This window comes from Myotis davidii, unplaced genomic scaffold (genome assembly GCF_000327345.1).
Source record: "Myotis davidii unplaced genomic scaffold, ASM32734v1 scaffold575, whole genome shotgun sequence".
NCBI lineage: Eukaryota > Metazoa > Chordata > Mammalia > Chiroptera > Vespertilionidae > Myotis > Myotis davidii.
This window is the reverse complement of record NW_006290306.1, coordinates 1,876,873-1,889,856: the sequence shown is the minus strand read 5'-3', so window position 1 is coordinate 1,889,856 and position 12,984 is coordinate 1,876,873. Positions and strand designations below refer to the sequence as shown.

The following is a 12,984-nucleotide window of genomic DNA, read 5'->3' as shown; positions in this document are numbered from 1 at the left end:
AATGTTTCTAACTCTCTATCTCTCTCCCTTCCTCTCTGTAAAAAATCAATAAAATATATTTTAAAAAAATAAAAAAAAATTTTAAGTGTAAAAAATAATCCTATATAATAAAAGGATAATATGCAAATTGACCCTAATGGCAGAACAACCAGGATGACCACTCAACCAGTCACTATAAGGCACACTGACCACCTCTCAGTCCCTTTCCCTCGCCGGCAGGCTTCGATCACACAATGGTGAACGGGGAACTCGGGGTGGGTGGCAGGGGACACAGGTGGTACCAGGCCAAGGCCCTGTCCCCACCAATCATCTCACACACACAGAGGGCGACCCACAGTAGGGCGGGGCCGGCAAGCAGGCGGAAACGGCTAACCTCTCGGTCCCTTCCCCCAGCCATCAGGCTCTGATCACCCAATGGCAAACACGGAAATGGGGGTGGGTGGCAGTGGGTGGCGGGGCCAGCTGCAGGCAGCCAGGGAAAGTGGCCCTGATTGCAAGCCATGCCTAGGGACCGTACCAGCACACGAATTTTGTGCGCTGGGCCTCTAAATAAATAAAAGTCACTTTTGGGCCAGGCCTGCATGGCTCAGTGGTTGAGCATTGACTTATGAACCAGGAGGTCATGGTTCAATTCCCAGTCAGGGCACATGACCAGGTTGCAGGCTTGATTCCTAGTGTGGGGCATGCAGGAGGCAGCTGATCGATGTTTCTCTCGCATCGATGTTTCTAACTCTCTATCTCTCTCCCTTCCTCTCTGTAAAAAATCAATAAAATATATTTAAAAAAAACAACACAAGTCATTCTCGGGACCCCAAATCTCAGACAAGTGCCAGATCCAACCCATATTCCTTTGGGATATTAGGGTTTTCAGGCTCAGGGTGGGTAGGCCAGGCCACTCCCCTCATTACATGCTCATGTTACACTCTCAGGCTTTAATCTCCAGGTTCCTATCATCCCCCAATCCTACTCACCGCTTTGTCTATTTCCTTATCCACAGCCTCACTCAGATAGGTAACGAAGTTGTTAGAAATGATTAATCTCTAGTAATTATCTCTATGACAACTAAGTACTAGTAACACAGCTAACACTTACTCATAATAACCCCTTAATATTTGCCTGATGCTGCCCTGGCTGGGTAGCTCAGTTGGTTAGAGTGTCATCCCAATATACCAAAGTTGTGGGTCTGATCCCAGGTCAGGGCACATACAAGAATCAACCAATGGCCCTAACCAGTTTGGCTCAATGGATAGAGCATCGGCCTGTGGACTCAAGGGTCCCAGGTTCGATTCCAGTCAAGGGCATGTACCTTGGTTGCGGGCACATACCCAGTAGGGAGTGTGCAGGAGGCAGCTGGTCAATGTTTCTAACTCTCTATCCCTCTCCCTTCCTCTCTGTAAAAAATCAATAAATAAAATTTAAAAAAGAATCAACCAATGAATAAATACCAATGGATAAATAAGTGAAACAAAAAATAGATGTCTCTCTTCTCTGATAGTTGAATGCAAGGGGGAGGGTAGAATAAATGTAATGGATGTATACTGGGTCCTGCACTGGGAATAGAAGGTTCTATTTCTTAACCCTGTGACATTCCTCTTCTATGTGGTTTTCTGAAATGACTAGAGGCCCGATGCATGAAATTCATGCAAAAGTAGGCCTTCCTTCCCCCAGCTGCTGGCACCGGCTTCTCTCTGGCACCCGGGACCTGGGCTTTCCTTGCAGCCCCAGTTTCGTCCGGAAGGACGTCCAGTCTAGTTAGTATATTACACTTTTATTTTTATAGATTGTTTCAGCCCCCTTTCTTCTCTGAGCACCCACTCTCTAAAATCAATAAGTTTTTAATATTTGCCTGATCCTTCATCGTTAAAATCTCTTTTACCAAATGCCATTTGATCTAACCTCCCCTTGTCCCTTTACCCTCTCCAGACCCAGCCTCAGCCCCAGCCCCAGCCACTTTTTCCTCAGATCTTCTTGCCTCACAGTATTTCCATCCTGGGGCTCCTACCTGGAAGGCATACTGTGCTAGAGTGGCCACAACTTCTTTGAACAGGATACGGGAGGTCAGGGTATGTCCATGGTAAACAACAGGCTCCCCACTGGGTCCATCCCATACATCCACCTCCACACAGCGGCACCCCCGCTTCAGGGCCCTGCAAGAACCCCAAGCCCCCAGGGATAGGAGAGGTCAAGGTCTGGTCTTCCACCTAGGGACCTTCTTCCCACTATGGAGAGAACAGTGCACTTACCTCTTAAGATCCCTGTTCAAGTTACATCTCCACAGACCATTCTCTGCCCACTGGAACACTGCTGTAGCTCACACTGATCTCCAACACCTCCCCTCACTCCCAACCAACTCACAATCTTTCCTTAGCAAGTCATCATATACTGCCTCATGATGCTCTGATGTTCTGGTTGTATTTCATTATACAACACCTGAGTTATTTATTTTCTCTATTGGACTTCCTAGGGCAGAAACTATATGTTCCATTCATCTTTGTATCCCTGAAGCTACTAGATCAGTAGTAAGTGCAAAGATATATTGACTTTCTATCTAATGCATGATTGGTCACAATAAAAGTAGTTACCATTTATTAGGTATTGACACAGATTATATCATTGAATCCTCACAACAACCTAGCCAGAATAGACACTGTTATCATTTCTGTTTCACAAATGGGGAAAGTGAGGCATAGGGAGGTGAAATATTTAGCTCCAGAGTAACAGTGAGATAGTTAGGATTTGACTTCAAATGGTCTGACTCCAGAACCTATGTTTTTAACTCCTATGCTCTACTGCAAGCATGTCAAACTCACGGCCAGAGGGCCGCATGCTCAATAAACGAGGTATGCGGCCCACCAGCTGTGAGTATGACATGCTTGTACTGCCTTCCATTTAACATTTAGTTTACTTATTTATTTAAAATAAATCTGTCAGGACCTGAGTTCAAAAAGAGTTTCATAGCTTATGAAAGAGAGAAGCTCCATTTACCCATAGGTTTTAATACCGCTCTCCCACCAGTCTTCAATATCTCCTCCAAGTCTCTCAGGTATTCAAGGATCCTCAGGCCCCAAACTCACCCCCCCCCCCCCCCCCACCACATTTTTTGTTCTTACTCTTTCCACAACATATTTTTGATTCCTGTTACCATTAACAGTGTCCTAAATTTCCCACAGATGTTCCCTTTTCATGAGCTTGATTCCTCCCCCCTTCCTCCCCACTGCACCGTATATATCCCTCGACGCTGCTCTGGCCACAAAGCTGGTCCCCCACCAGGTAGGTGTTGTGAGAGGAATTGATGTAGTAGTGGTTCAGGGGTTGAGTCATATCCTGGTAGATGGGGAGGCAGGAAGGATTGAAGATGTCTCCGTCCTTCGAGTAGAGGTAACTGAGGAAGCCATCCATGCTCAGCACATGCCGCAGCTTGCCTGAGATGTGGAGTAGGGGGACACTAGAATGAGAGAACTCTGAATGGGAGCACCCCAGCACACCCACAGCCAGTCCACCCTACACCTCTCCAGGGTCCTGCCTGTCAGATGGTGTCCACTCCCAGCCTCCAGACCCCAAACTTGACCCCGTCCAGTTTCTGTTATTTCAATCATCCCCACCCTCAGAGAATGTTAAAGCTACAAGGGGAATTATTACAAACATTCTAGTTCGATGCTGTCCAATAGAACTTTTTACAATGATGGAAACTGCACTGTTCAATATGATAGCCTCTAGACCAGGGGTGGGCAAACTTTTTGACTCGAGGGTCACAATGGGTTCTTAAACTGGACCGGAGGGCCAGAACAAAAGCATGGATGGAGTGTTTTTGTGAACTAATATAAATTCAAAGTAAACGTCATTACATAAAAGGGTACGGTCTTTTTTTTTTTTTTTTAGTTTTATTCATTTCAAATGGGCCGGATCTGGCCTGCGGGCCGTAGTTTGCCCACGGCTGCTCTAGACACATAAGGCTACTGAGCACTTAAAATGTAGCTGTGTAACTGAGGAATTGAATTTTTAAATATATGTTTTTATTTATTTGAGAGAGAGAAAGGAAGGGGGGGGAGAGAGGAAAAAAAGAGAGAGAGAAACATCATTCATTTGCCTCCTGCATGCCCTTGCTGAGGATCAAGCCCTCAACCTGGCATGTGCCCTGCCTGACAAGGAATCGAACCAACAAACTTTTTAAAATTTATCCTCACCCAAGGATATTTTTTCCATTGAATTTTAGAGAGAGTGAAAGGGAGAGAGGAGGAAGAGAAGAGAGAGAGAGAGAGAGAGAAACATCAATGTGAGAGAGACACATAGACTGGGTGTCTTCTGCATGCACCCCAACTAGGAATAGGGTGCAAACCCCTAACGGAGATACATGCCCTTGACTGGGAATCGAACCCAAGACCCTTCAATCCTCAGGTGATGCTCTAACCAGTGAGCAATCTGGCCAGCAAAGAACCAGCTACCTTTTGGTGCAAGGGAGGACACTCAACCAACTGAGCCATACCCGCCAGGACAGGAACTGAATTTAAAATTTTGATTTTAGTTCATTTAAATTTAAACAGTCATAAGGTGCTCATGGCTACCATAATGGGCAGCACAATATTCATTTTGAAGGGGTAATTTTATAGATAGGGAAACTGAGGCCCAGAGAGAATCAAAGTCAAAGGCTTGTTAGCAACACAACCAAGGTATCTTTGTTTTATTCCCTGGGCTGTGTAGCTGCTGCCAACTATGACCTAAGGGTTCTTTTTTTCCTATTGTCAATTCCCACATGGTGTTTTGCCTTGGACCACACTTTTTTCAAGGGCCAGGTCCTGTCACCCTTCCATGGCCCTCACCCATTTCAGCATGGGCTTCTATATTTACAACAATGACTAACAGTTACTGAGCACTTGCTTTATACAAAGGATGTTACATTCAACATCTCTCTTAATGCTCTCACCAACATGATGAGGTAGATGTAATATAATCTGTCTTGAGAGGTTGGGTAATTCATCTCATGTACATAACCAGTAAGTGTAGGGACTTGAACCCAGGCAGCCAGGTGTCAGAGCCACACCCTACACCACTGAGGGAAACATTGCTGCAGGGGGGCTCCCTTGGAAGGAAGAATAATTAGATTCTCATGCCCAGCTTCTTGTTCCAGATTTGATAAGGCCTGAAGATCCTGGAGAATGGCAGCAACTTTCATTCTTTATAGTAATACATCAGATCAATAGGTTAAGTCTGCATCTGCCAGGTACTTTCATATGCATTATTACATTTGATCAACAATTATTTTAAAAATGAGAAAATTGAGTCTCAGATTAAGCAACTTGACCAAGGTTACTCAGTAAGAAGCAGAGTAGAAACTTGAGCCCAGGTCCCTTGACTTATACTACCCAGCAGGCAGAGTATAGCATCTGATAGTTGAGTGCAAGGGGAGGGTAGAATAAATGTAATGGATGTAATAAATGTAATAGAAGATCCTATTTCTTAATCCTGTGACATTCCTCTTCTATGTGGTTTTCTGAAATGATTGCTTTCAGTCCCCTTTCTTTTCTGAGTACCCACATGAATCAACACTTTCTATTTGACTCTAAGTTCCATGAATACATTGCCCTTGTCTTGACCTAATACTATATCTCTGGTGCCTAGCACATAAGTCCTGCCACATTTAGGTATTCAATAAGCACTAGCAGAAGTATAGTGTGAGTGAATGAATGAATGAATGAATGGAAGGAAGAAGGAAGGAAGTGGGAATTGAGACTTAGGAAACCTGGGTCACTTGTCCAGCTCTTATTCATCTCATCTCTAATCCTTATTCTCAAGAAAGGCACCAAGTAAGAATCAAATGACCTGGATTTGAATTCCAATTCCTCCTCTCATTAGCTGTTGGCTTTCAGCAAGTAATTTAATTGTTCTAAACCTCAGTTTTTCTCTCTTGCACAACTGACTCAATAATAAAAACTATTTCAACAGGTCATTGTAAGGATTAGAAGAGAAAAGGCATGTAGAGATACTGGCACATTATGGAATACTTGGCAAACGCCCAATCTTGATTTACAAGATTGTAGTAAGAACTAAATGAAGTAAGGCATGTGAAAGTGCCTTGTAAATAATTTCTACATATATAAAAGGCTAATATGCAGTGTCCCCTTGGGAGTTCACCCGGGAGACCAGGAGTTCGATCACGCACTATGACGTGCGCTGACCACTAGGGGGTGGTGTGGAACATGGGGGGCGACCAGCAGCAGCTGGGGCGTTGAGGGAGCAAGGGAAGTGGGGAACCTGATCAGTCCTGATTACCAGCCAGGACTAGGGACCCTACCCATCCACGAATTTTGCACACCAGGCCTGTAGTCTAATCTAATAAAAGAGAAACATGAAAATTGACCACACCTCCACCACGCCCACCGGCCACGCCCACCGGCCAATCAGGAGGGAATATGCAAATTAACTCAACTAAAATGGTGGCGGCCACAGAGCTGGAGTGAGCAGGAGGTTTGGGTTGCCCCCAGCAATGGAGGAAGCCAAGCTTCCCACCTGTCCTGCTGGCCCTGAGCTCCGCTCAAGGCTATAAAGTTTCAATTATAGAAGATAAATAAATCCCAGATACTTGCTTCCAGCCCGTGGCCATGGCCAGCCTGAAAACAGCCCTCAACCCCTCATCCAGGCTGGCCAAACCCCCTTGGGGTGAGGGTCCCCACTGGGGGGCTTGGCCAACCTGCAAACAGCCATCAGCCCCTTGTCTAGGCTGGCCAGGCACCCCAGCGGGACCCCCACACCCGGAAGGTGGTGTGGCCAGCCTGAAAACAGCCCTCAGCCCCTCACCCAGGCTGGCCAAACCCCCATGGGGTGAGAGTCCCCACTGGGGGCCTTGGCCAGCCTGCAAACAGCCATCAGCCCCTCATCCAGGCTGGCCAGGCATCCCAGTGGGACCCCTATCCTGATCTGGGACACCCTTCAAGGCAAACCAGCTGGCCACCGCTCATGCACCAGCCCCCTATCCTATATAATAAAAAGGTAACATGCAAATTGACCCTAACAGCAGAACGACTGGGAATGACTGGTCACTATGACACACACTGACCACCAGGGGGCAGATGCTCAGTGCAGGAGCTGCCCCCTGGTGGTCAGTGTGCTTCCACAGGGGGTGCTCTGCCAAGCCACAAGCTAGGCTGACGGCTGCCAGCACAGTGGTGATGGCAGGAGCCTCTCCTGCCTCCTCAGCAGTGATAAGGATGTCTGACTGCAGCTTAGGCCTGGTCCCCACTGGCAAGTGAACATCCGTCGAGGGCTCTCGGGCTGCCAGAGGGATGTCTGACTGCCAGCATAGGCCCAATACCCCAGGGAGCGGGCCTAAGCCAACATGTGGACATCCCCCGAGGGATGTCAGACTGGGAGAGGGCACAGTCTATGCTCCCAGACTGCGAGAGGGCAGAGGCCGGGCTGAGGGACCCCGCCTGAGTGCACAAATTTTTGTGCACCAGGTCTCTAGTAATATTAATAACTAGAGGCCCAGTGCACGAAATTCATGCAGGTGGGGAGGTGTCCCTCAACCCGGCCTGCACCCTCTCCAATCTGGGACCCCTCAGGGGATGTCCGGCAGTCGGACATCCCTCTCACAATCCAGGACTGCTGGCCCCTCACGGCTCGCCTGCCTGCCTGCCTGCCTGATTACCCGTAACCGCTTCTGCCTGCTGGCCTGATCACCCCCTAACCACTCCCCTGCCAGCCTGATTGACACCTAACTGCTCCCTTGCCAGCCCAATTGTCCCCAACTGCCCTCCCCTGCCAGCCCGATCACCCACAACTGCCCTCCCCTGCCGCGACCTGCCTCCTCCGCCAGGACCTGCCTCCTCCACATAAGGTGGCAGAGACACCGGGACCGGCCTCCTCTGTGCCATGCAGAGCTGTGGGACCCCCAGGCCTCACCACATGGAGCAGCCACCAGACCCTGCCTCCACTGTGCGCGTGGCCATCTTGTGGCAGCCATCCTGTGACAACATTGCGCGAGGGCGTGGCACGACACCACCTAGGCTTTTATTATATAGGATGTACTAGTAAATTCCTCACATTCTGAAAGGCATGGAGAGCAGGAAGATATCTACTAAAAGGGCAAGGAGAAAAATTTGAGGGCAGAGAGGGCATATTTTAGTTGTGTTTGATAATGCTGATTGATTGACCTCATCATCATCCCCCTCAGCCAGGGGCTGACTAGCTTCCTAGGACTTTAAGGGAATCAGAGACTTCAAGAACCATCTGGTAAACTTGGAGAAAGCCAAGGAAAGGGCAGAGAGCCAGCACTTAAAGTGATAGCAAATAGGAACCATGAAGGGAACTAGAGGAAAATGAATCATATACACTAGAGGAGAAGAGACCAAAGCAAGAGGACCAAGTATTTTATACTATATCTCCACTGAGGCCAAAAGCTGATATAAGGAAGAACTTTCAGCAAGTGAAGGATGTGCAACTTGAGCATGGTGGAGGAAAGGGGTCATGTGGAATATTCTTCCTCTGAGAGATCTAGCATTGCAGAGGAGACTTCTCTCTTATCTGGGCAAGAAATGGAAATGGCTGCACTCCTTCGAGAATTGGCTGAATGAGATGAAGATGATTAGGGGACTGAGGCAGGGGTGGACTCAGCCTTCCTTGAGTTAGATAGAAAGCTGCTGATCTCTGGACCTTTCTGGTCATGGTCCCCCTCCCTGACCCCTGTCTGGTGCCTCTCTGCTCTGGTCCTCTTACCACTTTCTGAAGGCTCATGACGGTCAATGAGTTCCAGAGCAAGGTCAGAAGCATGGTCTCCTTCTTTCTGCTCCTCTTGGAGGAAATCCACAAATTCCAACAGGGTCAGCTTCTGCCCATCAGCCGAAAAGTTTCCAAACAGTTCCAGCACCTCAACACGCTTAGTCAATGCCTTATAGAACTCTATAAATTCTTGTCCCTCCAGAGTGTCAGATTGGGATGTGTCTGCTGCCTGAAAGAGGGTTTAGAGGAGATTGGACAAACCCTTTAACAGCAACTTTTATGGCCTTGGCTTGTCTTATAAGGACAGTCTTACTGACAGATGGATCCAAGTATGCTTCCACAGAATACATGATGTTCATAGAAGAAGTCACTTCAGTAAGAAGCAAAATTTCAGCCATACCATTTGCTACTAAAAAAATTTTTCAACTAGAAAGAATTGAAATCCCTAAAGGTAAAAATATCCCTTCTTCTATTTATTCACATTCCAGTTGGAGTTTTCTATTGTTCTAAGCACCTGTGAAAGTCTGGCCATGGACAGAGAGGTTCTTGGGGTCTGATGTAATAACATATTATTAGTTACCTTTTATAAGATTATAAATCATCTTTCCAACAAGACTGGAGAGTAAGAAGCATGGCCTACACTTCCCATTGAGCCTGGCATAGTGCTAAGGGCACGTAATAGAGATTCAATAAATGAATGTTGTTCGAAAGGATCAGAGTACTTACGGTCAAGTGAGAATGTGGCCTTGTTTGGCTTCTGCAAATACTTTCCTGAAAGACTCACCTGGAAAAGCTGAAAGGCATGTTCTTGTTCCATTTCCACATTCATCAGGCGTAGTAACCTCTGGACTTCGTGGAAACTCATCCGACCATCCTGGTTTTTGTCTCCACGCTGGAACCAGTCACTCAGCCATCCAGGTCCGAGTCAAGGCAAAAGTACTTTGTGTGTTTGTATGTGCAGATGTGTGTGCATGTTCATTCACTGACATCTCTCCCTATCTTTGCTGCCTGTCTATCTTCCACACCAATTAATTTTCCACTTAGCTTCTAGAATACCCACCCCCCAAAGTACCTATCTATCTTATCCCTGCATGGCTCAGATGCCAGCAGGTACCTCTTTTTTGCAGAAAGTACAGATTCCTTAACATAGAAGTTAAGATCTCCTGTGCCCCCATAATCTGGCCCCAACCCAGTCTTCTCAACACATCTCTGTCCTTTCTTCACTTTAGCCTGAACCTCAACTTCCCACTCTGTGAGGTCCCAGCTCTCCAGCCTTCAGTTTCCTATCTCTGGACCTTTACTCATGCTGTTCCTTCAGGCAGGGGTGTTTTACCTCCTCTCTTAATGTTCAAATTATACTAATTTCCAAGGCTTCGCTAAAATACTACTTCCTCCCTAAAGCTTTCTCAGAACCTTCTCAGCTAGAATTAAATATTTCTCCTTTCTTTGAACAGCCTCAAATAATCTAAGTACCATAACAGTTCCATGGTCCTTAGATTATTTACACAATCCCATCCTCTCCACTGAGGAAAACAATATCGTTGTACTCCTAAAACCTGGCATATAGTGCCTGATACATTCTGCTTAATAGCTGGTGAACGAATGGATGAATGAATGAAAGAACTAGCACAGAAGGTGAATACAATCTAGGAAACTTGAAGTGAGTTGACACCACTAAGTCTTTGAAGGGATTGCTTCCCACTCCTGTGGTAGTTAATGCCACTAGGATCTTCTGTTCAGCTCTCAGGATCAGCATCTTGTTTGGCCCTTGACCTCTTGCTGTCCCTTCCCCCAAACCTAGGAGGCCTGATGCATGCCCAAACTCTGCCTGGCTATGCTTTTTCCATCTCAATCCTCGATTCCTCCTTCAGCATTCTCAGCCTCACATCGGTCTGAACTGCCCCTACCCACCCCATCTGGACTCTTGGGATTCCCTAGCCCTATACCGCCCCCCTCACCTGTCTCTAGCCCTGCAGCATCTGCCCCTTCAGTGACTCTGGTCCCCATTCTGACTCCATCCTGCCCGATACTGGTCCAGCCTCTCCTGTTGATCCATGTTGGTGACAAAGTCCACCAATAGCTGGAGCCCCTTCATCCAGATCTGGGCCTCTTCCACATTGTTGGCCACCAGGTCCAAGTTGGAGCGGCGGCCATGGAAGACGATGGTAAAGCCCTGCTCCAGGGGGAACTCCTCTGCCAGGCTGCGCAACAACTCAGATTCATGGCCATTACGCACTGTCTCCACGTCAGAGATCGAGACTGCCAGAGAAGAAGCAAGTGAGGAGACTGAGGAAAAGAGTTCACCAAATTGCAGGAGCTAATGATAAAGGACCATTAATTACTCCCTCCTTCTCTGTGAAGCCATAGAGAGGAGGAACCCCAGCCTCCACAGGCTAAAACCCCAAAAGCTTTAGTATAGGGAGATGCAGACCCCTGGGATTCAGGATTCCACATGAATCACTGCTGTGTTCATAGGTACCATGGCAAGGGGCCTGTGCTGGGAATGGCAGGACTGGCTCCCAGCGTTCAGCTGGCAGTATGACACAGACAAAAGACCTTAATCCTCAGTGTCCTCATCAATAAGGGATGGTCCCTTACATGGCCAGTGTACATGGTGATCACAAAAGGACTGGTGGGGCTGACAAATGGAAGCAGAGTTACAGGGTAGAAGCAGTTACACCAAAGCATAATATGCCCAATTTCAGTTCTTCCATTTCAGGTTTGAGAGCTTCCTCTTTCCAGATAGGAAGGAGCCAGAGAAATGCTCCCACCCTCTTTCCTCAGCTGGGAGTGGTGTGGAACGTGAGCTTTGATATGTCTCTAAAGCAGACTCCCTTAGATGCGTCCTGTGATCAAATTTTTAGAGGGATCATAAAGTGTTCAGCCAATAGAATGTATACTTACGATGAATTTATGACATTTTAAAATATTCACCATAATGGCTCATATTTATTAAATGTATCTGGTTTCAGGTCCCATGCTTTAAACAATTAATTTATTGAGTCCCTATAGTCTACTAGGCAGGTACTGTTTAACATCCATTTTACAGATGAGGAAACTAAAGCTGAGTTTAAGTAACTTGTCCAAAGCCACTCAGCTAGAAAGTGTCAGGGCTTTAATCCAGCCAGTCAGATGCCCGAGATCATGCTCTTATTATAATAAAAATAACAAGATATATAATGTATGATTTATTGAGCCTTTTTATGTTTCAGGACTCTTCTAAGCCCTTTAATGCAATAATTGATTTTATCCTAATAACAGCCTTAAGAGGCAAATACTGTTATAATTTTCATTTTATAGGCTCAGGCATAGATACAAGTGGGACAGCATAAGGCAACATCATAGGACCCTGGTCCCTCTCCTGCTATCAGATGCTGGGCTCCTCAGGATTCTATGCACCCATATGCCCACCCCTAGCTATCCATGTCACTTACAGCTGGCCTTGGCTCTGGCTCCGACCTGCCGGGCATGCGAGATGGTCATGCCATCTTCCTGAAGTCTGAAGTATCTTAGCTTCTTCCAGTTTTTGGATCTCACCTTGCGCATCATTGTACCTTTCTGCATCAGCAGCACATCTTGACTTATGGGCAGCCCTGGGCCAGGAGAAGCAGGGGCTGGATAGCCAACCAGGGATGTGGAGGGCCCAGGAGGAGCTCTTGAATAGGGGTTCAGTATCCTCCCCATCCCTGGGCTGTCTCCCCAAGCCCTCTTCTGCAGGGGTACTCACGGCCTTGCAGCAGGGATGCCATCACCCACTGCTCCACCAGCTGTCACCAGAGTCACCTAAAGGGGTAAGGAGGAGCAAAAGACTGGGTTAATCTTGGTGATTTTAGAATAACAGAACAAGGGAGGAAGAGAAGGAAACCAATGTTTCCTGACTGCCCACTATGTGTCAGGCATTCCATCTATATAGTCTGTAGCTCTTTTTACTTCTAATTTGAATTTGGTAACTACAAGGCTTAGAAAGGCTAAGAAACCTGCCTCAAATCACATAGGGATTCAGAATTTGAAGCCAAGTATGTCTGATTCTAGAACCTTTGCTGCTTCCCATAGTCATCTCCAGAGAGGGCTAAACCAGGTCTTTCTGCCAAATACTCCTCTCTTTCCCAATACCCCATATTCCACAAGATAACCTCATGTCACACTGCTCAGCTCCTCATTATTAAAAACCACTGTCTTGCCCTAACCGGTTTGGCTCAGTGGATAGAGCGTCGGCCTGCGGACTGAAAGGTCCCAGGTTCGATTCTGGTCAAGGGCATGTACCTTGGTTGC

At 47.0% G+C, this 12,984-nt stretch overlaps 1 protein-coding gene across 6 annotated transcripts in view; it reads right to left on the bottom strand.

The window, feature by feature from the left end:
* PLCD4 (phospholipase C delta 4) overlaps positions 1–12,984 on the bottom strand; it is a 32,553-nt gene that overhangs the window by 12,242 nt on the left and 7,327 nt on the right. For all 6 annotated transcript variants that reach the window (XM_015563619.1, XM_006763340.2, XM_006763341.2 and 3 more), the window contains 7 exons: positions 12,440–12,495; positions 12,147–12,305; positions 10,743–10,971; positions 9,497–9,626; positions 8,710–8,941; positions 3,221–3,422; positions 2,003–2,147 (listed from right to left, as the gene is read on the bottom strand). In XM_015563619.1, the coding sequence (XP_015419105.1) occupies positions 2,003–2,147; positions 3,221–3,422; positions 8,710–8,941; positions 9,497–9,626; positions 10,743–10,971; positions 12,147–12,305; positions 12,440–12,461 (1,119 nt within the window). In that variant the 5' untranslated portion in view covers positions 12,462–12,495. The remainder of the gene's footprint in view (positions 1–2,002; positions 2,148–3,220; positions 3,423–8,709; positions 8,942–9,496; positions 9,627–10,742; positions 10,972–12,146; positions 12,306–12,439; positions 12,496–12,984) is intronic.